This window comes from Mus pahari, chromosome 14 (genome assembly GCF_900095145.1).
Source record: "Mus pahari chromosome 14, PAHARI_EIJ_v1.1, whole genome shotgun sequence".
Lineage (NCBI taxonomy): Eukaryota > Metazoa > Chordata > Mammalia > Rodentia > Muridae > Mus > Mus pahari.
In genome coordinates, this window is record NC_034603.1 from 27073115 (window position 1) to 27099397 (window position 26283).

Genomic DNA, 26283 nt, shown 5'->3' on the forward strand with positions numbered 1-26283 from the left:
TCATCTTCTCAGTTGTTCTTTATGCTCTCCCACCACTAGGAGACATGCCGGGCATTTGAGATCAAGCCATACATGTAAAAACATTTCTCAACAGACCTCCATGGTGGGCATCTCGCAACTGTGATGCCCTCCAGCTTCATAGATGGGAAGCCCCTTCACACAGGGCTTCCAACTCAGTACTGTTCGTGCTTGGACCCACTTTTACTGCTCATCTAGGATCATATTTCCTCTACACCACACTCTTGCCCTGACACTACTAGAGTCACGCTCCACCCATTGGTTACACCAATGGCTCATGTCACCTGGTCCCAAATAGACTGCAGCTGGGGCCTCCTAGGCATGACTTTGAGCCTTGGATCTGTCCTGTTGTCCTTCCCACTGACTGGTAAGAACTGACCCTGGGTATATTTGAAATTGTCTGTCATCTCCAAATGTATATTAAATCAATACAATGTCAGAAAAACTGTACTTGGCAATTGGCCTTTGAAGAGGTGGAAATGTAAAATGAAGTCATCAGATGAGTGATTAATCCAATAAGAATCATGTCCCGATAAGACATCTGGATACAAACAAGATGATTGTATAAAGACCTGGGGACTCCAACTACCTGGGACCCAGTGAGAGGCCTTTGATAGAGCTAACCCTGCTGTCAATCTGATCACAGACCTTCAATATAGAAAGGAAATTAATTTCTGTTTTAAGAGACCTGATCTTTGTGACGGTGACCCAAACAACACAAATTTAAGAATCCTAGTGTAACAAATACCTAAGAATCTGGGGCTGTCTGAACAGGTAAAGAATAAAGGCTGGATAACTTTTGAAGTATATATTAGAGAAGAGCAAGATGGTTGGGAAGAGTCTGTGGAAATATGGATATTAATGCTGCATCTGGTCAGGCCTCAGACAGAAATGGGAAATGAAACTAGAAAGAAGGAAGGTGACCCTTGTGACAGTAGCAGGGGCCTTGGCCATGTTCTGCTCTGGTACCTCATGGAATGCAGAACTTGGAAACAGTAAAACTGGAGCCCCAGAGGGAGTTTATAGGCAATGCGTTGGAGGTATAATATGGTTTCTTCTCTCTGCTTATAGTAACAGCGAGAAAACAGGGAGATAAATCAAAGAACTACTAAATAAAATAGAAAAGGACCTGAAGATTTAGAGAATTTACAGCCTATCTATGCTGCGGGGGGGGGGGGAGGAGAGGGGAAGGGGAAGGGGAAGGGGGAGGTAGAGAAGGAGAAAGACAGAGGGGGCAGAGAGAGAGAGAGAGAGAGAGAGAGAGAGAGAGAGAGAGAGGGAGAGAGAGAGAACTTCGGGGTGTAGTTAATTGTATCATCTCAGTGGAAGCCACAGCTAAAGAGGAAAGGCTTATAGGGGTCCTTTTTGTGACCCCATGGGAAAGTGAGGACTTTAACAATATTTTACCATTGAAATGACACTTGGACTAGAAGGGACAGAGGTCAGAGGGAAGGAGAAGGTTGTCAAACTTCTGAGACCTAGATGGTGAACTAAACAATACAGTCATCCAGCTGCTACATGTGTGACCTTTCAAGTAGATGGCCACGGCTGGCATGGGGGCTCATGCCTGTAATCTCTGCACTTCAGCTGCTAAGGCCGGAGATGCCCCACCAGTTCCAGGTCTGACTGACTGTTCTACACGAAGAGTTTCAGGCTAGCCAGGGCTACATAAAAGGCCCTGTCTCAAAAAAAGCAAACAAGTTTTTAAAATAGAGTGACTGAGAGATGGACCCAAGGTCAAGAGAGATGCCACCAGAGGCCCCCAAAGCCATAGGCCTGGGGAATAGGTGCTCTTCTTCTCGACCCTAGGTCATCTCTCCACTCGGAGCTAGGAGAGCCATCTGAGGACAGGAGATTGAGCCACTAAAATTTCTTCTGCCTTAAAACCCAATAGACTTGTCCTGCTGTTCCAGATTCGTGACACTCATTATTCCATCTTTTATTCTAGTTTCTTCCTTTGGTTAAGAACATCTAACCAAAGCCTATCCCATCACTGTGAGAAAAGTGGTTCTAAACCTTCCTAATGCTTCAAACCTTTAATACAGTTCCCCATGGGGTGGTGACCCCCCCAACCATAACATTGTATTCATTCCTACTTCCTAACTATAACTTTGCTACTATTATGGATCATAATATAAATATCTGATGGGCATGATATCTTATGTGCACCCTTATAGAAGGATTGTTTAACCCCTCCCCTCAGGTTGACAACCACTGTTCTGGAAACATAGTTCTGCCTGGTTCTGACGATTTATAGGTGGGAGGTAAATGAGACTCAGAGCGAATGAAATCTAAAACTTCACACTTAGAAGAGACAAACATCGGGCTGTGTGTGCTGGAAGAATGAATCTAACAAGTGAAAAGAACATAGATTTGAGGAAGCCAGAAACTAGAGTGTTATAGGCTATGGTGGCTTGAAAGTCATGGTCCCCATAGTCTCTGACATTTGAATATTTAGTTACTAGTTAGCGGCAGTGTTTGAGTAGGGTTAAGAGGTGTGGCCTTGCTGGTGTTTGTCATTTGGAAACTTTAAAGACCCATGAAATTCTAGTTCACTTTCTTCTTCATGCTTGCAGTTCAAGATTTTAGTCTCCAGCTTCCTGTTCCTGCCCCTGCCTGCTGCTTGTTTTCATGTCTCCCTCCCATAATGGACTTTTATCCCTCTGAAACCGTAAGCCCAAATAAGCTCTTTAAGGTGCCTTGGTCATGGTGTTATCTCAGAGCCACAGGAAAGTAGCTAATTCACAAACTAGACCATGCTGCCTCCCAACACATACACCGAAGTACCAGCTTTCCAAGAAGTGTACTTCAGTAAATAATTAAGTCAAAATGAGGTCTGGCTAGGCTCAAGTCCAAAATGGATAGTGTACATATAGAAAAGCTTAAGACACAGATATAAGGAATGACCATGTGAAGACAATGAGAAGAGAACCACCTTCAGGAAAAAACAAATTGCTGGTGCCTCAGTGGAGGAATCCCAGCCTCCAGACTTAGGAGGAGACTAAGGCAGGAGTCCTTCAGAGTCAGGCATTATCTCAAAGGAGCAGTGAAATGCTCTTGCTGAGTTCAGCAGTGTCTGCCTGGCCACCTCAAGCCAGGACCACACATGGGTGTGCATGTCTGTCAAGAAACAGACATCAGTTGACTCTGTGGAGACAAAGGACCCAAAATCTCCACAGACCATAGGAAGCTGCTAATGGCTCCAGGAGATATCTCATTGAACACCAATGCAATCTGTTGGTACCTCCCTTAAAACCGAACACAAGTCTTCTGTGGGGTTCATATGTTAGAACAGGTGTTAGACAAGCCCAACACAGAGTGCATTGGGGGAATAGATCACACACACATGAGACTGTGTCCATGACATGCTAGCACTGAGAGGTACAAGAATGGTGCAGCTTACATGGGAGAGATAGGATAAAGCAGATCAATCAGGGGGCTACATAGAGACATTACCATCTACAGTCAGCATGGCTGACGTCTTCTCCTTCCCACACATGCACGAGTACTGGCCAGCGTCTTCCACAGCCAGGCCATGGATCTGCAGCTCACACACAGCCCCATCCTGCCTCAGGCTGTATCTTCCCCCATCTTTCAGGGTCTCTGACCCCTTCCTCCACTCCACAGGGGCAGCCTTGTTCATCTGGCACCTCAGAGTGGCTACAGTGCCTTCCGTGGCCTCTTGGCTTCTCAAGTCTTCTATGAATCTGGGGGGCAGGGCTGAAAGGGCCAAGCACACACTGAGAACGTGAAATCGGAGAACACCACAGACAAGACACACAACTCACAATGAATGAAACACTATTAAAAAAACAAAACAAAACAAAACAAAACACTGTGACCAGGTGAAGGAAGGTGCAGATGGTGACAGAGGCAAACTCATGGGGAACAGATAGGGCAGTGGCACAGATGTGAACACAGAACATCTCCTGGGCATGCAGAAAGCACAAATGGAGATGCCCAGATGACTGTAGTGGTAGAACAGATGGCCCCTGGGTCACCACAGTAACTATGTCACATATGGAGAGCATGCATAGCAATAAGACAACATGGAGACACCAAGCCTCAGGTTCAGGTGACCACAGATGATCTTTTTACCCTTGACACTGAGTGTGGCTGAAGTCTTCTCCTGCCCACACACACATGAGAACTCCCCAGAATCTTCCACAGCCAGGCCTCGGATCTGCAGCTCACACACAGCCCCATCCTGCCTCAGGCTGTATCTGCCCCCATCTCTCAGGGTCTCAGACCCCTTCCTCCACTCCACAGGGGCAGCCTTGCTCATCTGGCACCTCAGAGTGGCCACGGTGCCTTCTGTGGCCTCTTGGCTTCTCAAGTCTTCTGTGAATCTGGGGGGCAGGGCTGAAAGGGCCAAGCACACACTGAGAATGTGGGACTCTTTGAAGGACATGCTCCACAGAACATGGGATACACAAGGAGACACATGTTCTGACGAAGGAGTTAAGTCAGGAGCAGTGAACTAGGGAACAGATGGAAAGGAAACAAGACCAAGGTGGACATGAACATGAGAACGTTTTCTGGACAATTGGAAGCAGTGATGGAGAATCCCCCCATGACCATAATTACAGGACATATGGCCCCTGGGTCACTACAGGAACTATGTCACATATGGAGAGCAGGCATAGCAATGAGACAACATGGAGACACCAAGCCTCAGGTTCAGGTGGCCACAGATGATCTTTACCCTTGACACTCAGTGTGGCTGACGTCTTCTCCTGTCCACTCACACATGAGTACTCCCCAGAATCTTCCATGGCCAGGCCTCGGATCTGCAGCTCACACAGAGCCCCATCCTGCCTCAGGCTGTATCTGCCCCCATCTCTCAGGGTCTCAGACCCCTTCCTCCACTCTACAGGGGCAACCTTGCTCATCTGGCACCTCAGAGTGGCCACGGTGCCTTCTGTGGCCTCTTGGCTTCTCAGGTCTTCTATGAATCTGGGAGGCAGGGCTGAAAGGGCCAAGCAGACACTGAGAACATGGGACTCTTTGAAGGACACGCTCCACAGAACACAGAATGTATAAGGAGACACACATTCTAACAAAGGAGTTATGTCAGGAGCAGTGAATCAGGCAACAGATGAAAGGGTAGCAAGACCCCAGGAGTTGGATGGACATGAACATGAGAACATCTCCTGAACAGTTGGAAGTGATGATGAAGGTCTCCAGATGACCCTAGTTACAGGACATATGGCCCCTGGGTCACTACAGGAACTATGTCACATATAGAGAGCATGCATAGCAATGAGACAACATGGAGACACCAAGCCTCAGGTTCAGGTGACCACAGATGATCTTTTTACCCTTGACACTGAGTGTGGTTGAAGTCTTCTCCTGCCCACACACACATGAGAACTCCCCAGAATCTTCCACGGCCAGGCCTCGGATCTGCAGCTCACACACGGCCCCGTCCTGCCTCAGGCTGTATCTGCCCCCATCTCTCAGGGTCTCAGACCCTTTCCTCCATTCCACAGGAGCAGCCTTGCTCAGCTCACATCTTAAGATTGCTGTGGCCCCTTCTGTGGCTTCTTGGCTTCTCAGATCTTCTATAAATTTGGCAGGCAAGCCTGGGAAGGGCCAAGCAATGACTGAGATGGTCTCTGAGTGAACATGGAACCCACAAGGATGTGACACACGGACAAAGGGGCAGAACATAGGATGAGCAAGATAAGCGACCTTACCCATAGACACCAAGACACCAATCCAATTGGCCACACAGCTCTACCATTAATATTCAGTGTGGCCAGGTCCTCTCCTGCCCACACACACACACATATGATTATGCCCCAGTATCCACCACAACCAGGCCACACATTGATCAAGAGCCACAGTATGAGTAACTGAACCCATATACAGTTGGGGAAGGAAGCAGGTAACCGGGGACAGACAGCAGCAGGAGGATCTGCTTCAACAAATGGACAGATGGGCCTAGGGTACCACAGATGCTGTGCCACGCGTGGAGGCAAGAGGAAATGATAGGAGTAACATAAAGACAAGCCATCTGTCTTTACCCCTGACAGTCAGCGTGGCTGACGTCTTCTCCTGTCCACACACACAGGAGTACTCCCCAGCATCAGCCGTGGTCAGGCCGTGGATCTGCAGCCCACACACAGCTCCGTCCTGCCTCAGGCCATATTTGTCTCCGTCTCGCAAGGTCTTCGGTCCTTTCTTCCACGTCACCGTAGCTGCCTTGCTCAGCTCACAGCTCAGTGTCGCCGTGGTGCCTTCTGTGGCCTCTTCGTTCTTCAGACCGTCTTTGAACTTAGCTGGAAGGGCTGAGGAGGTCAGAAAGACACAGGCGCAATCACACTCTCTGAGAACATGGAAGACCCGAGATGAGGATGGCACAGGGAAGGCAGGAAGCCCTGCTGCACACAGACCACACACCAGGCAAGCTAAGCACAGCTGAGGGAGGGGCTTCCCTTAGTCTAGACAATGCGTCTCATGGCCACAATCCATTCCACGGTTTCCATGGGCCTCAGACTGAGCTTGGCTTGTGGGACTGAGGACAACACCAAGATCAACAGGATCGCGGAGCATGTTGGAGACAGAACATGGTGAAATACACTCAACGATGAAATACACACTGCAGATCGAAAGGAAATGAGTGCAAAACAGCACGGCGGGGGCGGGAGGAGTGCAGCCCACAGAGTGGTCAGCCTGACCCTGGTGAAGCAGCAAAGACAGAGGACCTCAAGACCAGGAGGTGTAGACAGAGAGCCCAGGACAAGGACAGCAGAAACATTTACAATGGGATCCCTGGCCCCAGGTCTCCTGTGCCCACCAGGCTCGATGGCCTGGCCCAGCTGCTAGGTCACACTCTGGCTTGGTTGTCAATTCTTTCGGTGGTTCTTATGCCATCATTTTGATTGTGCTGAGAGAGCACACGGGGTACCCGAGCCCCTTCCCCCATACAGTCACAGCAAGACCCACTTCTCAGACCAGAACAGGCCAGGAAGAAGGGACGGCTTGGCTGGGTGGGAAGAAGTCACAGGTCTCTTCCTGGATCTGTCAGCCTAGAATGGGTGGCCACAGGGTCTGGCCCCATCTTCACAGTGCAGGTGCACTCTCTGGTAGAGAGAGAGAGTAGAGGCAGAGAGCCATGACTGAACAAATAGATTTAACACTGCCCTCAGCGACTATGCGGGAAGCGGTCACAGAGAAGAGGAGGGACAAGCTGGTCCTTGCTTGCCAACGCTGGAGACTTCCTCTGGCTCCCAGGCCAAGACTGAGAACTCTTGAATGTCCATCTCTGTGTGCTTGCAGGTCTTTAAGGACAGTGGTTCAGAGTATCCTTGGGACTTTATGGTCCAGGGTAGCTTCTAAAAATGCAGCAGTCTTGAAAGGCCCAGGCAAGGCATCTCTATGCGTCACTCTTGTTGGGGGAAACCCAGTTTTGAAAGCAGCTGGTTGCCAGGACGCTGCATATCTCAGCCATCAACAGCATGTCCTGGGGTTGGGAATAGGGAGTGTGTCTTCCTGTGACCTCTTTCTAACTCTGTAGCCATGGGACAGGCCTCGGGTAAATCCTTCTGCCATCCTTTGGAATGTCTGAATGCCTCTCCATCTTGAGAGCAGGCGTCTTCACGTGGCAGCTGGTTTTCATGCAAGTGTCTCCAGTGTTTGTGCAGGTGATAGGAGTCACCGGCCACAGCCTGGACAAAGAGACAGTCAGGCCTTGCAATGCCTTCCTCTCCAGTGCACTCGGTAGTTGGTTCTTCATGTGAGAGCAGAGCCCACCAGGACAAGGGCTTCTTGCACTTATAGGAGATTCATTCCATCCTTGCTCTCCAGGATGTCCGGAGCTCTCCCACAAGGTCTGTGCATCCCATCTGCTTCCCTGCGCTGAGGCGCTCAGGCCCTCCGAGAACTCCTGACAGAGATCCGACTCAACACCAGGCCACCAGTCACCAGTCACACCAAGATAAGCATTCCAGTTCCCTGGACACACTGTGATGCAGGAGCATATTCCAGTAGGCCACTCTGGGAAGGTCTGTTGCTGCCAGTGCCTCCATGAGGATTCTCAGGTTCCATTGAAGCCAGGCTACATGGCTCCATATATGATAGCTACTTTGATCTGTGAGTGCCTCCATCTCCAAAGCCTTTCTCTTCACTCCAGGGAGGCACCTTGTTCTGCTCACACTCCAGGGAGGCGCCTTCCTCTGTTCACACTCCAGGGAGGCGCCTTCCGCTGTTCACACTCCAGGGAGGCGCCTTCCGCTGTTCACACTCCAGGGAGGCGCCTTCCTCTGTTCACACTCCAGGGAGGCGCCTCCCTCTGTTCACACTCCACAGTGTGACCCTACTCCCTGTAATGCCCTCCCTAGGCCTCTAACCATCTGAGAAGTACGGTCCACAACTGGGAGGGATACATAGGCACAGAGACCATTAAACTCTGTGGCCGTAGACAAAAGTGGGCCACAGACACTACATGTACGACACAGGACATGTCGAGTGGTCAGACGCAGGATCAGCCAACCCTTCTCCAGTGGGAAGATCTAGAATTGACCAGGGAAAACCCAAGGAGGACAGCGTCAGGCTCACCCCCACCGACTTGTCTTCACATCTCCTCACTACCATAAGACAAGCCCTCACCTCCACCCTGACTCTCACGGGGTGGTGTTCCACCTTCATCTGACTCCTAAGAGTGGACCTTTGACCTTACCTGATACTTACCTGAATCCTCACCTTCACAGTCAGGCACATGACAAGGCTGTCCTTCCTGTGTCCCTGTTGTGTGTGCCATTCCTCCATTGCTTGCCTCCCCTTTTTCCTGGTGATCCCACAGGACTTCTAACTACATCTTTGCAATTGGTTGCATGAACACACATACACAGACACACAGACACACACAGACACACACACAGACACACACACACACACACACACACACACAGCACTCATTCCAGCCAAGACATTCTTGAGGTTAAGAAACACCCAGTTCTCCATTGTTTTCTGGCATCTAAAGTGGGTCCCATACAAGTATGAGAAACATCAGCTAACAGGATACGGATGAGACATAGACAATCAGGAAAGGCAGGTGGGAAATGTTCAGACACAGAGATACCCATACATAGGAACACCCGCACACAGGAACACACGTGGTCTTTACCCCTGATGCTCAGTGTGGCTGAGGTCTTTTCCTGTCCACATGTGCACAAGTACTCGCCAGCATCTGCTATGGTCAGGCTGCGGATCTGCAGCTCACACACGGCCCCATCCTGCTTCAAGCTGTATCTGTCCCCATCTCGCAGGGTCTCTGTTCCCTTTCTCCACTCCACAGGGGCAGCCTTGCTCAGTTCACACTGCATGGTGGTCGTGTCCCCTTCTGTGGCCTCCTTGCTCCTGAGCCTTCTGACAAAGTGGACAGGCAGAGCTAGGAGGGTAAGACAAAGACAAAGACTGGAGCATCAGATCTGCTGCAGAGTGTGGGAAGATAGGGCGTGGCGTGGGACAGGATAGGGAACAAGATAGAACACAGCAACAGGAGAGAGCCCACCAGCACTCAAGGGTGGGGAGCCAGCTGCACATGCTGGTATTTTCTGGTTCATATAGATAACGACTCAAGAAGTAAGGTGGGATGCACAGTAGGTGCACAGGCAGGGGGGGAGGGAAGCCATGCGTGCTCTTTACCCTTGATAGTCAGCGTGGCCGAAGTCTTCTCCTGCCCGCATACACACAAGTACTCCCCTGCATCTGCCACGAGCAGACTACAGATCTGCAGCTCACACACAGCGCCATCCTGCTTCAGAGTGTATTTGTCCCCATTTCTCAGGGTCTCTGTTCCCTTCTTCCATTCCACGGGGGCCTCTTTGGTCAGCTCACACCGAAGTGTGACCATGGTCCCTTCTGTGGCCTCCTTGTTTCTCAGTTTCCCTACGAACTGGGCAGAGGAGGCTGCAACGGGCACGAATACAGAGAACATCGTGATTCTCCTGCGCTGGGCTGAGGTTCCCAGCGGGCCCTGAGGACAGTATGCACAGGCACACTTACTTTTCACTGTGAGTGTGGCTGAAGTTGTCTGGTCCCCAAAGGAGCATGAGTATTGCCCACTGTCCTGGGGCTGCAGGTCTCGGATGACCAGTTCCAGCACAGCACCCTCTTGGCGCAGGCTATACTTGTTGCTGGATTTCAGGACGTCATCTCCATGACGCCACTCCACAGGTGCAGCCACGGATGACAGCACACAGCGTAGTGTGGCAGCCTTGCCCTCTGGCACCTCCACGTCCTTCAGGGACTCCCTGAACCGCACTGGCAGAGCTATGAACAGATAGAGTCAGTTCAGTCTCCTGGGAGGAGGATCCCACCTGGGGTCCAGAAGCAGCTACAGGCTGTGGGACAACTCAAACACTGGGTGACAGTGTCAAGGACCCAGTGACCTCTGGGAAAGACAGGTCTGATGGTAATGTAAACGGAAAAGGTGGACATTGACCAGATGAACATAAAGTATTCCAGTGGGAACTGTGTCCCCCAAAAGTTCAGACACTGAAGCCCTAACTTGGGGTCTCAGAATGATTATTTGGCATTGCAGACTTTAAGGAGATAAAATAGAATATGGTTGTTGGGATGAACCCTTGCTTCACTGCTTTTGGCGTCCTTAACTAGAATACCAGCAGAGAGGAACACCATCCGGAGTCTCAGAGAAGATGGCATCTGGAAGCCAAGAAGACAGACCCCCAGAGGTCACCCAGTCAAGGAGCTTAATCTCCTACTTTCATTCTACACAGCAATGGAGACAACAGACTCCCATTGTGCAAGCCACCTGTCTGTGCTGTTAGCTTAGGGCAGTCCAGACAGAGGCAAGCCACAGGCAGAGAGAGGGGCTCGAGGGTCCACCAAAGCCAATGCAGGAATGGGCCACAAGCAAGAATCGGGAGATCAAGAGAGGGTGGAAGACGACTGGGGCAGTAGAGACTCTGAAACACAAGGAAGCCAAGTGCCCTACACAGCAGAGGGAGGTGGAGGAAACGAACCAAGAAGCTGCATTAGGGTCTCCTTGCCTCCTGCTGCATGTGGACACATTTTTATTCTTGCCCCTACAACCGCCACCTGGCACTCACCATGGACCCTAACAATGGAGCTGCTGGAGGCTCCGCCAATCTCACATTTGTACCGCCCGCCATCTTGTGGGGTGGTGGCAGTGATGAGCAGCTGGGCCTGACAGCCTTCACGGCTCAGCTGGCATCGTGCAGAGGGCTTCAGTGTCTTCCCATCTTTGGTCCAGCGCACAGAGCTATCCACGGTGGTGGTTTCACAGACAAGAGTCAGGTCCTCGCCTTCTGTGACTGTGACGTCTGTGAGTGGCCGAGAGAAGATGCTCGGCTTCTCTGGAGGATAGAGAAAAGCCAAAGGTAATTGGGACAGTGGTACCTCTATGAGAGGACCAACATAATGAGCTATGCAGGCCTTGATCAGTATCTGCATCTGTCCTCTGGCTGGAGCCAGACAAAAATACTGAGGGCACAAGGCAGGCTCTGTGCAGTTTCCACTCGGGACACAATAACATCCCCCACAATTTCTGAATTCAGAAATTAACTCTGAAAGAACCCAACTCAGTCTTCTGAATCAACTCCCTGAGGTAGGAGACCCCCATGCCATTGGCTACATCCCAGGGATAAGAGACCCTCTCGCCATTGACAGCTAATCTTGCCTTTCTGTGAGCCCCAGGACCACACTGTGCACTAGACAGAGCTCACAAAGGAGCTGTCACCTGCCCCTCTTCAAGGATCCTCTAGGCCATGTAGTGTCCCCATCATGGATGGCCCTTAGACACAAAACCCACCAGTCACCCGCAGGGCAGCTGAGGTCCGCTGGTCACCCGCCTCGAAGTAGACAGTGCCTGAATCCTTGAGCGCCAGCTGCCGTAGGGTGAGCACGTGGTAGCCTCCAGGCTGGACAGTGATTTCGTTCAGCTCGTTGCTGTGCAAGGGGGTCTTATCCAGGAACCAGTGCACAGGGCCATAGTCAGCAGGGGAGATGCGGCAGCAAAACTTAGCAGAGGAGCCCTCCTGGACAGCCGTGTCCTCTAGGTCCTCAATAATGCGCACTCTCTGGCCTGTTAGGCAAATGGACAAGTCAGAGCTCTTGCAGCCTAGAGCCAGGCTCAGAGAAATGATTTCACCCAAGACCCTTAGCGGGGCCATAAGCAAGTAGTCTATGTTACTTCTAGTCAGTGAAACTTGAAAGCAGATCTGAGCCATGTAGTCCATTGTAGTCAGCCACTGAGCCCCGGACCTGTATCCCTCTCTGAAGTCCTTTTGCCAAGCTGGTGGAAGGCCTCCCAGCCTGCTGAAGCTCATGCACTTTCCTGCCCTTTGTGCTAAGCTGGGCTTGCTAACAGATAGGCTGCCTGCTCCCCAAACCGCTTATACCAGCCGTGCTCACCATAGTACCGTATAGTCCATACTGCAGTCTACCTCCCATTGACAGATCATAGATGGATGCAAGCAGGCCACCGGTACCCTACTGGGCTGCAAAGACTCACCCGACTCTAGCCTCCACATTCCTGATCCATCTGGCCCCTTCCATTCTCCTCTCTGGTTCTGTGAGATGAACTTTTAAGCGTCCACAAATATGAAGAATTCGTGGCATCTGCAAGCCTGGCTTAGCTCACTTGCCAAGGAAAAAGCTTAAAGCCTCACCACATACAGAAATGATGACTGCTCACGTATGGAAATGCCTGGTCCCCTGATTGGATCGCTGCGTGCTACCTACACATACAAAGCTATCGTACTGTATCACGAGTAGATCCAAATATTACATGTTAGTTGAAGAGATTAAATGCAGAGAGCTATGCCTACATTAAAATTTAAATTGAGGGCTGGAGGGGTGGCTTGGTGGTAAAAGCATGTACTGCTCTTCCAGAAGACCCAAGTTCGATTCCTAGCACTTACATCAGATGGCTCACAACCACCTGCAACTCTAGCTACCGAGTATAGAAGGCCTCTAGCCTCCTCGGGTACCAGGTACCAACATTCAAGTGAACGACCTCACACCCAGACACCCAAATACACACACACACACACACACACACACACACACACACACACACACACAATCACACACACGTAAATCCCTAGAAATATTTTTTTTTTTGTCGTTGAATTAAGAACGTTAGATCGACAAGGATCCTGCAGACACACAATTGTGCACCCACAAATGTGTTGAAGGAAGGGCTCTACTTGAAACACCCCAGTACTGGATGGGACAGACAGGAGGGACTCTGATGAGCAGACTGTCACACGAAGAGTGGCTCCACTCCACCCACAGGCCAGTCCGTCCACACTGAAGGTCTACACTTCACTGATTTTCTTTCTTGAGACAGGGTCCCTTGTATTCCAGGCTAAACCTGAACTTGCTATGACCTTGAGCTTCTGCTCCTCCTACTTCTACCTCCCATAGGCTCGATGGAGAGTTGGTCTGGAACCTCACAGATATCACAGTCTGAGGGCACTCAAGTCCCATATTAAAAATAGTGAAGTGCTTACACTTGGCATGCATCTGATATTAGGCTTTAAATGGCCAACACAATGGAGGTGCTAAGTGTAGTGTTACATTGTATCATACAGGGAGTAGTAATGAGGAAAATAAGTCTGTATTCATCATAGCCATAGTGTACACCCCATAGAGGCTCGAGGTTGATTGCAAGAATCTTCCTAATAGCTCTTCCATATAATTCAATGAGGCAAGGTCTCTCAATCAAGCCCAGAGCTCATTCATTCAGCCAGTCCCGAAAGCCAGATTACTCTGAGATCTACTGTCTCTACCTTTCCAAGCAGGAATTACATGTGGGTCCCAAACACCTGCATGGACGAGGGCCCTGACAACTGGGACATCTCCCCAGCCACACAGTTTCTTTTTCCACATGTTTCTAATTAGCAAGAGGCTAGATCTGAACATGCAGAACCTGAAACTATGGAAGGTAAACTCTTGTTTCTTCTAATCATCGATGCTGAGGCTTCTCACAGACATGAGTAATGTTATTCTCTGAAGACAGACCTCGGGAGGGGTTTCCAGAAAAAAAACCATGCCGGACCCCAACCCAGCACCACAGAGCGAGTTGAAGGCAGTGGTTAGGAGAGCCACTGTTAACCTCTGTTCTGATACCAAGGCACATCCCACCACTTCCCTTCTCTACAAACCAGAGAGGACAAAGGCTCTCCCTGCATATTGGAGGGGAAGAGCATTTTACAAGTGAGAGCAAGCAGAGACAGCAAACAGTGAACAAACAAAACAAGCTCAACAAACTAAGTCTTGCTGAGATCATTCTTATCAAGCCTTTGAGGCCCTAGAGAAATCCCCTCCTGTTCCACCGTCCCCATGCTCCACATGCCTTGTCTATAGGCACGGATCATACCGAAGTTTACCTTTGACCTTCTTGAACTCTGCAGCAATTCAGAACAGAGGCCCTGGGCAGACACTTGTCCAGAAGAGGCACCCCCACCAACCACAGACACCAGCCCCCACCCCAGGTCTGCAGAAATGCTGCGCTCTGTGCACACGAGGTTCATGCCCGTCTTCCTCTGAGCCTCCTTGCCCTGGGATGCACCCTGGCTTTCCAGTTCAATGCCATGCATTCTCAGTAGAATGACTGTTCTTTAACAGCACTGTCTCTAGCCTTTCTAAATTGACACGATCAGTGTTGGCCACATGGACAGCCAGTCAGTTCTCCACTGGAAACACATAAAGCTCCTTGGTTGTCAACAAGCATGGTTGAGTTGTCACCCTGTAATAACTTCCACACCATATGTCCAAGCACATGTAGAACACACACCCTGGGACTCAGCACAGGCCTCGATGCTTCAGAAGACACAGCATGTACCCACTACATACATGAAGGCAGGCCACTGGCTGCCTCACAGAATGTCACGCTAAGAAAGCCTGAGATGCCCAGGTAACCTGCTCTACCCTTAGACCTGGAGAATCCGAGGCTGGACTGAGCTAGGGCAAGCAGAGTCCTGACGACTAAGTACTTCTGAGCTTCCATGGACTACTTCAGACAAAGCTGTACGGCGCACCCATTAAGGAGCCAGAAGCCCCATGCAAGTGAGGGTTTCCTCACCGTGGACGAGGAGCCGGGCCTGGGTCCGGGCTTGGCCGATGTCACAGGTGTAAGTGTCACTGTCTGTCCTCTCCAGGGCATTGATGGTGAGCTTCAGGGTCAAGCCCTCCTGACTGGGGACATGCTTCCCTGAGGTGCGCAGCTCCAGGAGGCCTTTGCGCCAGGTCACGACAGATGCTGGGTGCTCGGTCTTGCACGTGAACACAGCTCTGCCCTTCTCTTCCACCTGCAGGTCAGTCAGCTCCTCCGTGAACCGGTTTGCCTTTTCTGGGTGATGGACGGGACAGGTAGGGATGGGGGTGGAAAACTCCTACGACCACGCAGGTTCTGTCCCTTCCACTGAGGCTTTGGGGTGGCTGCAGGCATGCCGCAGGAGAGACTGTGGCGGGGCAGCATGCTTACCTTCCACACAGAGCTTGGCAGTGCTTTTGGAAACTTCTGTCTCACAGGTGTATTCCCCAGAATCCTTGAGCGAGGCTTTGCGGACAACCAACACAGCCCGCGTGCCTTCACTGAGCAGGTCATACTTCTGGCTCTTCCTGATGGCCTTCCCGTCTTTCAGCCAGCGCACAGAGGTGCCTGCCCTCGACAGCTCACAGCTTAGCGTAGCATCTTCCCCAAGCGTCGTCCGCTGGTCCTCCAGGGGCTTCGTGATGTCCACTGGCCTCTCTGGAATAAGCAGAGATGGTCCCGGTGAGGCACACCCTTGGCCACAGAGCCACATCAATGCCGTTAGCCACGTAGTCACTTCAATGTCCCTCAGCATTGAAATGACAGTCAAGGAGCCTGCCTTGGGTCTGTGCTAGGCCGTCTGCATATATGTTGTGGTTGTTTAGCTTGGGGTTCTTTTTGTGGGACTCCTAAGAATGGGAATGGGGACTGTCTCTGACTCTTTTTCCTGCTCTTGGGACCCTCTTCTTCCTCCAGCGCTGCCTCATCCAACCTTTACACAAAGGCTTGTGCCTAGTCTTACTGCATCTTGTTATGCTCTGTTTGGGTGATATCCCTAGGGGACCTGTTCTTTTCTGAAGGGACACAGAGGAGTAGCAAGTCTGTAGGAAAGGGGAGGTTGAGGGGAGGCAGGGGCCTGGGAAGAGTAGAAGGAAGGGAGGCTGTGGTCAGGATGTACTGTATGAGAAGAGGATAAATAAAAATAAGAAAGAAGAAGAAGAAATAAATGGCCTCAGGATGAGGAGAGAAATGGCCGTCAGCCAGGGTCAGGATGAGGCGAGAGACAGGCATTTGGGAGCATGTACTCTCTAGAGATCAAAACCACACAACTGCTAACCCTTGACTCCTTAGAGCCCTACAGGCTCAAGACTCTGAAGCAAGCCTTCGCTGTCATGGTGAGACCTACAAAGCACGGGCTCTAAGGACACCCCATTCCAGGCTCATTTCAGGGTATGGCCACAGCTTGGCTAGTCCCTGTGCAGATCCACCCACCAGCACCCAGTGTGTGTCAGACGCACAAGTTTCAAGACATCAGAGGCTACTTCCCAGCCTCCCCAACCTCCCAGCCTCCCCAGCCTTCGCTTAAGTGTCAGACCGGCTGAGTGAGCTACATGCACTGAGAACAGTCAGGCCATGAATGGGAGACCAGAATTCTGGGCTCGCTCTAGAAACTCAAAGATGCTCAGGCAGGAAGATCACTCCCTTCAATAACCAAAATTCCCCCACCCCAGCACTCCCAACAGATATTTTGAGTCCCCTCCATGATAGGGAGATGGTCCCTAGAAGCACCCCAGCAAAATTGTACCCCAGTTTCAGGCTCCTGGTCTCAGCCACAGCACCCACCTCTGATGATGAGCGAGGCCTTGGATGTGAGGCCCAGCACCGAGAAGACCACCTCTCCTGCATCACTGAGCGCAGCATCTTTGACTGTCAGGGTGTATTTGCGGCCCTGCCGAACGGCCTGAAAGTGGCCAGAACCACCCACTGTCTTCCCGCCGACCGTCCACACGGCTGGGTCACTGGGACTCTCGTGGGAAAGGACACACTCAAAGCTGCAGCTCTCTCCCTCCAGCACCTCCACCGTCTTTAACCTCTTGGTGATGCCCACATGAAGATCTAGGGGAACATATCACCAATCAGTCCACAGATGTCAGCCTGAGGGAACAGTAGTGTCCCATGCCAGGCAGTGAGATGGGCCATGTCACTATAGGGCCAAGTTTCCCACTGTCCCTAGCTCCACACCTGATGGCAATGTATGCCATAACTGAATTGGCACTAAAATCCTCCCTCCAATCTGCCCATGCTCTGGTGTTTGCATGATTGACAGCTACGTAATCAAGGTGGCTGGGAGGAGGATCCTACACATTTCTAACCACCTTGTAACGCCAGGAGAGGGAGGGACAGGAGCCCCATAAGTAACTCCTTACAGGGAGAGCCAGCCTAGTCCTATGAGGAGTTCACTGGGCTCCCTTCCTCTAAGGCTGTCACAGAGCCTCTGAGGGATCATGAATAAACAGGCAGCTAACCTATGTCCTCCAAGCTAGGATACCAGACCTGAGCCAGGACAGCGAGTGGCTTCCCAAGCTGAAGGACGTGTGCTCAAAGGGACTATTCTCTTTACTAGTGCTGTGTGGGGCAGCAACTGTGAACCTAGGGACATTCTGTAAAGAATAAGAACATAGATGGCCTGTACCTGCTTCGCCTGCAGGAGAGGACATGTGCTGCCCTTGGCCTGGAAACCCTCTTAAGGCCGTCCCCTGGTCACACCTCTTAGTGCCCCCACACATGCCTGGCTGACTTCCTTTCAACCCCATCACATGGTACAGAACAAACGTCAGGACTCCGAACAAATCCATACCAGTTCTGCACTGTGAGGATCTGTAGACAATTGCCCTGGACCCATCTGCCTGTCCCCAGGACCTTAAAAGGCCACATTAAGCCCTATGTGCTACAACTTCTGTGGTGCCTGCTTGAAACACAGAACAGCCTGTCAGTCCTAAAGAGCAGTCTGGGGCCTCTAGATGGGAATAGACCTATCCTGACCAAAAGCCCTGGCTACTCACCATGCACGCTGACCTTGGACTGGGTCTCCTTACTGCCCACCTGGCAGGTGTACAGTCCAGCATCCTCATGGCTCAGGTCATGGACCGTAAGGGCCCGGGCACCTGCCTTATGTAGGAAATCATACTTGTCGCTGGGACCAAGCTCCACACCGTCTTTGCGCCAAACCACGCGTGCCTCGGGGTCGGAGACCTCACACTGCAGGGTCAGCGTGCCACGCTCTTCTGCAGATACGTCATCCAGTGCTTTCAGGAACACCACTGGCTTGGCTGGAGAAATGGCATGGGCCGGTGAGGGGAGCCCGTGCCCACCCAGGGAGTGGACAGCCCTGGATTTTTTTTTCCACAGGTCCTCTCACCTTTAACCACCAGCCGGGCAGAAACGGACACCTTGGGGGACGTGGCGCACACGGTGCCTGTGTCAGCCTGCCGGACACTCTTCAGTACCAGTGTGTGGAGACAGCCCTCATGGCTGATCTCATGGAAGCTGTCATTGTACAGGGGTGTACCATTGAGTGACCATTCGATATCCTCGTCCTTATGGGACAGCTCGCAGGAGAAGCAGACCCGGCCTTCCTCCATGGCTTCTGCATCCTGCAGTGGCTGAATCACTGTCACCTCCCGAGCTACATAGCACACACACAGCAGCACCTCAGCACCGTGTCACCACCAGCCACCCCCTGCCCCAGAGAAGGGTCTACTGCCCTCTTTCCCAGCTCTCTACCTTCCACAGTAACCTCGGCACTGCTCTGGGCGCTACCCGCCTGGCACCGGTAGACCCCAGCATCAGCTGGTGTGAGCCGGAGTATGCGCAGCTCTGCCATCTGGCCCTCCAGCGCCATCTTGAACTTTTCTGATGGGGACAGGGGTGTGTCGTCCTTGTACCACTGCACAGCCTTGGGGGCTGGCCTGAAGTCACAGGACAGGACTACTGACTGCTGCTCACGCCCTGCTTTGGGCTCTAGAGGCCGTGTCAGTGCCACAGGAATGTCTGCAGGGAAAAAAAAAAATCCAAAGGCAAGGCTGGGAGGCACAGGAAACCAGACCACCCTGCCTATCCTGGATCCTAAGCCGTTTGCATCCACAGCCCATACAGGGTGCCTGGCCCTCTATTTCAGGGATACGCTCCACATGCCCCTCACTGCCCGCGCATAGCTCTGTCCCAGACAACACATAGTATCCCATGCTTCCATGGCCCATAGCCCTGCCGTGCCTGAAAACCCAGACTCTACCTGTCAGGTCTCTGACCACAGTCCCAGCTCCCATGCCAGCTCTCACTAAGCCCACCCATGTGCCACCCTGTGCCCATGTTCAGCTGCACATTCTGTAAAGCCACTGAGTGTTGCCCGCCCACAGCCTTGAGCCCAAGTACTGGTGCTTTGGCATGGGCCACCAATGCCTGGCCACTTTCCCTAGGTCCTGCTGTAGCGTGACCTGTTCACTTCTAACTTACAAGACCCTGAGGCATAGCAAACCGCAGCCCCAAGTCACGCCCACCCATGGCCCTAAACTATGGCCACCCGCATCCCTGAGCTGTGCCCACCCTCAGCTTTGCCCCACGCTGTATTCTAACCTGAAACAACAAGCTGGGCAGAGGAGCGGGACTTGCCAATGGTGAAATGGACAGGCCCGGTCATGGTAGAGCAGGTCTTGTGCAGTGTCAGCCGGTGCACGGTGCCGTCTTGCTCCAGTCCCACGTTCGCCCCTGCCTGGAGCACAGTCTTACCAAGGAGCCACTTGGGTGGCCTCACAGAAGGAATGGAGGTCTCACATTCAAACCAGGCAGGGGCAGGCTCCATCACTGTCATGTCCTTCAGCCCCCGCACGATAGTGATGGATTGCTCTGCGGGTGGAGGGCTGCCGGTCACCAGTAGAACCCTACAGGAGGGATCAGCCTCTCCCTCCTACACACTGTATATTCCTTCTTATCTCTTCCTCCGCTGCCTGGGTGTCCCCAGTCAGACCCCTTTCAGAGTAGGCAGCCTCCAGAGCCTATAGAGCAAGCCACAGAAACCACAAATCCCACCCCATTCACAAACCCAGGAGGACCGTCCACGCCTTCATCCCATACCTTCCACAAAGAACTGGGCACTGGTCTTGACGTCGCCAGCGTCACAGGTGTACGTATCTTCATCCTCAGGCTGCACGTCATTGATGACCAGCTTGCGGTAAAGGCCGTCACTGACCACCTCGTACTTGGGCCCGGGGTGCAGCTCCACTCCGCCCTTGAACCACCGCACCTGGGCACTAGCCCGGGACACCTGGCACTCCAGTACTCCACGGTGTTTTTCCATGGCAATCTTGTCCCGCAGTGGGCGCAGGAGGGTCACAGGCAGTTCTGTGGACACGGTCGGGTGGTGTCAGGATGGTGATCTGGAAGCTTTGCCTTGGCAAGCTCCCAGGAGCCAAGAGACTGGCCTTTACTCCAGTCCAACACCCCATGCCTTCCCCCGCCCCCCCGGGCCAGCAGGCGGCCAAGTCAAATGTTCCACCCAGAGCTAATCTAGGATCTGCTGGGCACAACTGACCGCTAGCAAAGTGGGGCATGAGCTCCTTGCACCTCCTCTTCCCACTAAGGAGACCATACTCCCTACCTCCTACCTTCCTCCTGAGTCCTTGCTGCCCTGTCTGAGAGGGGTCTCGAGGCAGCCAAGGCCATCTGTAAGGCTATCTGTAAGCCAGCTCACCACAACCGGTCTCTATCCTCCCCTCTCCCAGCCTTCCTCACCTTTCACTCGGAGGTGAGCTCTTGATTCTGCATTCTCAGCTACAAACTTGATCTCCCCCGCGTCCTCTGCCAGTACCCTCCGGAAGATAAGAGTGTACGTCCTCCCTGGAGATGAAGAACACTCAGTACTGCTGAAAGAGAGGAAGGCAGCCTGGGGACCCCACCCCACGCTGCTATGCAGCCCTCGGCCCTTATTTACCTTCCTGCCGGATGCGTACGTTGTCACTGGGCCGTAGCTTACAGGATTCTCGGAACCAGAGGCCAGGAACCTCGTCATGGGACACCTCACAGGAGAATGTGGCACCCTCCTTCTCCATCACCTCCACATCCTCTAGCGGCTTCGTAATCTGAACACTGCGACCTAGGGGAGGGGAGAGAGAGCCGCGGTTTGAAAAAAAGGGGCTTACATATTTTAATGCTTAGGGAGTGGCATTAGGAGGTGTGGCCTTGTTGGAGGAATTGTGTACTCAGGGTGCGCTTTGTAATTTCAAATGCTCATGCCAGGCTCTCTCTCTCTCTCTCTCTCTCTCTCTCTCTCTCTCTCTCTCTCTCTCTCCTGTCTGTGGATCCTGATCTAGAGCTCTCAAGCTGTTTCTCCAGCATCAGCATCCAGGTCTGCCTGGATACTGCGGTGCTTCCCACCGTGATGACAACGGACTATAAGCCAGCCCCAGTTAAATGCTTTCCTTCATAAGAGTTGCTGTGGTCATGGCATCTCATAAGCCAGCCCCAGTTAAATGCTTTTCTTCATAAGAGTTGCTGTGGTTATGGCATCTCTTCCCAGCAAGAGAGCACTAAGACAGCTGGCGTGCTGAGAAGCATAGGGGACTCCCAACACATCACCACCAGCTTGCAGCCAGGCTTGTGGAAGCAGAGGCCCAAGAGAGCACTCACTCCTGCCTGCCAGCTTTCCCGGCCTACCCTCCCCACTCCGTCCGGAACTCACCTTGCACCCGCAGAGAGGCAGAGGTCTGGGCATCAAGAGCATCACATACATAGACACCCTGGTCCCCAGTCTCACACCGGTAGATAACGAGACTCCTGCAGGTTCCCTGGGCCACTATGCCTATGGCCTTGCCTGCCCGAAGCTCCACACCATCCTGTAGGGTGGAGAGGACTGGTCAGGACTAAGGAGGCTCAGGAGAAGGGGTTCACCTCCTGGATGCCCACAGAGAAAAGCAGAGAGAGGGGGAGAAATACCTTCAGCCAGCGCACATCCACAGGCCGCGACAGCTCACACTCCAGGGTGACCTTCTCCTTCTGTGTGGCCACCACATCCTGTAGTAGCCTAGTGAAGCTCACGGGCAACTCTGAGATAGGAGGTAGGGAAGGGACACATGGAGTTAGGAGGTGCTTTCTGATCAGGAAGGCTGATGATAATCCCACAGCGGGGGTTTCCTCTTCCCTCCTGGTCCCATCTGCCTCCCTGGACCGCTTAGGGAAATGAAACAGGTGTGCCCTGGAGTGGAGCTGCCAGCCCTCTCCTGCTCACCAGTGACTATGAGCCGCGCAGATGTGTGCACACCCTCGGCCCTGAAGGCCACCAGCCCGCTGTCCTGCGGCTGCAGCGCCGAGAGTGTGAGGATGTGGACAGGGCCTTGTACGGCCAGGTGGCATTTGGGTCCAGGCTGAAGTCGCAGGCCATCTCGGGTCCAGCTGCCCTCCACCTCGGCATGGGACAACTCCACATCCATGGAGGCCGTGCCCTGTTCCTTAGCTTCCACCGCCTGCAAACCGCGAACCAGCCGGACCTGCCGCACTGTCAGAGGGGCGCTGGTGAGCTAGTGAAGTGTGACCCTCCAACCAGACAAGGCTCAGATGCAAGTGTGAGTTTAGCCCACCATCCTGGGAGGCCACGGAGCAGAGGAAGGGCCTGGGCAGAACCCCCCCCCCCCAGTGAGCACCCGGCTCAACTTCAACCTCAGCTGACCCCCCAGGGCCTGACCCTTCCCATCCTCCTCCATCATTTCCCTCCTTGGATCCACCTTCCAGAACCAGGGTGACCGCCTGCCTCTACAAAAGGAAACCCCACTCCACCTTACAGCCAGCACAAGGCCACACCTCCCACTCCTGAAGGAGCCCCTCCCTCCCTCTTAGGCTCCAACCTCAGCCTTACTTTCTACATTGAGCTTGGCCTGAGTCTTGTCATCTGGTGTCTCACAGCCAAAGAAGCCACGGTCAGCAAAGCCCACGCTGCGCAGCACCAGCCAGTGCCGGACACCTTCAGCGCGGATCTCCACATTCTCGCTGGGTGTCAGGACAGCAGCATTCCGTGTCCACTTCACCTCGGGCCAGGGCCGCGTCAGCTCCACCTCCAGTGTCACAGAGGTCCTCTCCTCCACCGTCTGTGGCTCAAGCTTCTTTTTGAAGAGGACCGGTGCCTCTGAGATACAGAAGGGCGGAGGTCATCCTGGCTGCGTTGGACCTGCCCGAGCCCCACCTCAGCACCCAGCCTGAATCTAGGCCCAGAGATCCCCACCACATGAGCAGGTCCGCTTCAAGCAGAGCCCCAACCGCACACCTTATATAGGTTCGTTTTATGAGGGGAAGAAGTTAAGGTTGTTTCTTCTTCAGTCCTCCCCCAAGCTCTGCTTGCCCTGCTCCGGTGCTGAATTACCAACTATGGCCAGATATTATCAATAGCCAGCCTTCGGTAACTGGGTAGGGCCACTTTACAACCCCTCAGCCACTGCCCCGTTGTCTGCCCTTTAACAAGACCCGAGGACACTGAATCGTGTTAAAATGTATGGGGAGGGCAAAGGCTCTAGCAGGGGCCTAGCTGTCCCATCCTTCCCTGTCCCCGGGGAAGCACACCCAGCCTCATCACTCCCACGCTCAAAAGCCAGCCATGCCTGCTGCGTCCTCAAATAACGTCCTGGCTTTCAAGCACGCCCACACCTCTCACTTCTGAGCACACTGGCTGCCAGCGCCCCTCCAACTTTGCCGCCGCAGACTCATCCAGAGACCACTTCCTCCAGAAGGAGGTCTCTCTAGGTTGTCCCAACCTTATCCCCACCCCTGCCAAATACACATGAAGAGACGATATCTAGTCCTCCCACCGAATCACCTCTGTTGACAGCTGAGGTCAACCAGATCAGCCCGACGCAATACGAGGCTCCCTCGTCAGCTCATGAAGAGGGAAGAGCACCTATTGGCAAGGGGCCAATGGACAATCCGAAAGTCTGGGCAGCGCCCAGCTTACCTCGGACCCGGAGGGCAGCAGAAGATGAGGCCCCCTCAGCCTCCACTGTGATGTGACCGGCATCTTCCAGGGTCAGGCCCAAGATGGTCAAGCTGCGGCTGGCCCCGCTCTCTACCATAACAAACTTCTCACTAGGCTGCAGCTGCGTCCCGTCCTTGTACCACATGACCCCTGCATCGCTGGGGGACACGACACACTGAAAGGTGGCCTCTTGGCCCTCCTCTGCGACCATGGCACTCAATCCAGATGTAAACTTGACCACTCGGGGAACTACAGAGGAAAAATGTGCATGAGAGGCAGCAGGAGAGGCTCCACAGAGACCCCACCCCACCAGACAGACACATGGAAGGATGTCTCCCCCAGGAAGCCACCTTAGCTCACCCACGGGTACCTTTAACAGTGAGCCGTGCGCTGGTGCGGTCATCCCGACTCTCACACACATACTCCTCTGCGTCATCCTCTCGCAGGCCAGACACGGTCAGCGTGCGCCGAGACCCCTCCGATGTCATCTGGAAGCGCTTGCCCTCCCGCAGCTGTGTGTTCCCACAGCGCCACACAACCTCGGTCTGCTCCGGGCTCAGCTCACAGACCAGCGTCACGGTGCCACCCAGTTCCCCTTCGACGGGCTCCAGGGGTTTGGAGAACTTGGCGGCCACCTCTGAAGGGAGAAGAAGGCGTCAGTCAGTGTCCTCTGCAGATGGCCATGTGTCCTGAGCCCCACACTGGGCCTGCTGTGGAACACAGCCTGCTAGTCTTTACAGCAGACATAGGCATCCTGGAGGAGACCCAGACGCCTGGCCCCCAGCCTCTGCTTACCTTCTACTTGCACCGGGAAGTCCTGACCTTCCTTGCCGACACGGCAGCTGTAGATGGCACTGTCCAGGACCTGTGCGCCTCTCACGGTCAGAGTATGGGTATCACCCAGACTGGTGACCTCGTGCCGCTTACTGCGGCGGATCTCCACTCCATCTTTGAGCCAAGTCACAGCAGCCACAGAGGGTGCAGCTATTGTGGCGGTCAGGACAATGGTCTCATGTTCCTTGACAACCAGAGGCTCCCTGCGGCTGGGTCTCTCCGGAATATGGGATTCGGCCTCTGGTTCTGAAGAGAAGTAAGTAATGGGCATGAAGGTAAGGACCAGCATGTGCCACTCTCTAACAACAGTGAGTGCTAGTTGCTGTCACTCTGTTGAGCCAGCAAGGACATGTCTCTCCTAAGGACCACCATCACCAGCGCCATCCTAACCAAGAACCCAGCAATCCTGCCCTCCAGGGACTTCAACCCACAGGTCAGCATGGCATAGAAGAGGCAGCGAGCACTCCAGAGCATGACAGATGGGCTGTGGAATGAGAGTGGAAGGCCATAGAGGCAGCCTGAGAAGATAGCCTGGGGCAAAAAAAAATGCTATTGGCAAAAGTTAGGGTGGGTGTCAGAGGAGACCGAGATGGCTCAGCAGAGCCTCGCCCAGCAGTCGCCCTTAAAAGGACCACGTGCTTCAGCTACAGGGGTGTCAAGGACCGAAGTCAGAGATGAGGACAGCTGGGAGGGTGTGGTGGCAGCCACTCCCTGGTCACCACCATGGCAACATGCTGTGTCGATCTCTGTCAGTCTTACAAGGTAGTGTCAGGCCTGCAAAACCAGCCCTGTGAGACTTCCCGGAAGTGGGAACGTACAAGGTGATAGACCCTGAGATGGTTAATTTCAAATGTCTGCCTGGTTGGATTGAGAAACACCTGGAGCGTTATGAAGCATTCCTTTTTGAAAAGGTTAATTTAATGTACGTGACTTGGGTGTTATAAATGTATGTGTGTGCAGTGTCCATAGAAACCAGAAAAGAACATCAGAACTCGTGGAACTGGAGTTACAGGTGAGCCATACAGGAGCTGGGAATAAAACCCAGGTCCTCTGCAAGAGCAGTGAGTTTTCTTAACCACTATATCACCTCTCCTGTCCCATGAAGCGTGTGTGTGTGTGTGTGTGTGTGTGTGTGTGGTGTCTGTGTGTGTAGTGTATATGTATGTATATGTGCATAGTGTGTGTGTTTGTGTGGTGTGTATGTATGTATATGTGTGAGCATGGTATGTGATATGTGTGTGTGTGTTGTCTGTATATATATACTGTATATGTATGTATATATGTGTGAGTGTGTGGTGTCTATGTTTGGTGTCTTGTGGTGTCTCTGTGTGTATGTGTATGTGGGGAAGTGAGAGAAGGAGGGAGGGAAGGACGGAGGGAGGGAGGGAGG

General features: G+C 52.9%; 1 protein-coding gene across 1 annotated transcript in view; it reads right to left on the reverse strand.

The window, feature by feature from the left end:
• The window catches only part of Obscn (obscurin, cytoskeletal calmodulin and titin-interacting RhoGEF), a 139479-nt gene that overhangs the window by 60525 nt on the left and 52671 nt on the right, over positions 1 to 26283 (reverse strand). Inside the window, 27 exon segments of the mRNA XM_029545663.1 lie at positions 3475 to 3738; positions 4117 to 4380; positions 4724 to 4987; positions 5340 to 5603; positions 6048 to 6311; positions 9149 to 9412; positions 9670 to 9933; positions 10030 to 10296; positions 11097 to 11363; positions 11819 to 12091; positions 15098 to 15364; positions 15500 to 15766; positions 16892 to 17164; positions 18112 to 18378; positions 18468 to 18734; positions 18833 to 19099; positions 19682 to 19951; positions 20180 to 20446; positions 20837 to 20941; positions 21036 to 21197; positions 21783 to 21936; positions 22037 to 22146; positions 22329 to 22595; positions 22953 to 23219; positions 24039 to 24308; positions 24430 to 24696; positions 24855 to 25139. Coding sequence (XP_029401523.1) covers positions 3475 to 3738; positions 4117 to 4380; positions 4724 to 4987; positions 5340 to 5603; positions 6048 to 6311; positions 9149 to 9412; positions 9670 to 9933; positions 10030 to 10296; positions 11097 to 11363; positions 11819 to 12091; positions 15098 to 15364; positions 15500 to 15766; positions 16892 to 17164; positions 18112 to 18378; positions 18468 to 18734; positions 18833 to 19099; positions 19682 to 19951; positions 20180 to 20446; positions 20837 to 20941; positions 21036 to 21197; positions 21783 to 21936; positions 22037 to 22146; positions 22329 to 22595; positions 22953 to 23219; positions 24039 to 24308; positions 24430 to 24696; positions 24855 to 25139 — 6687 coding nt within the window.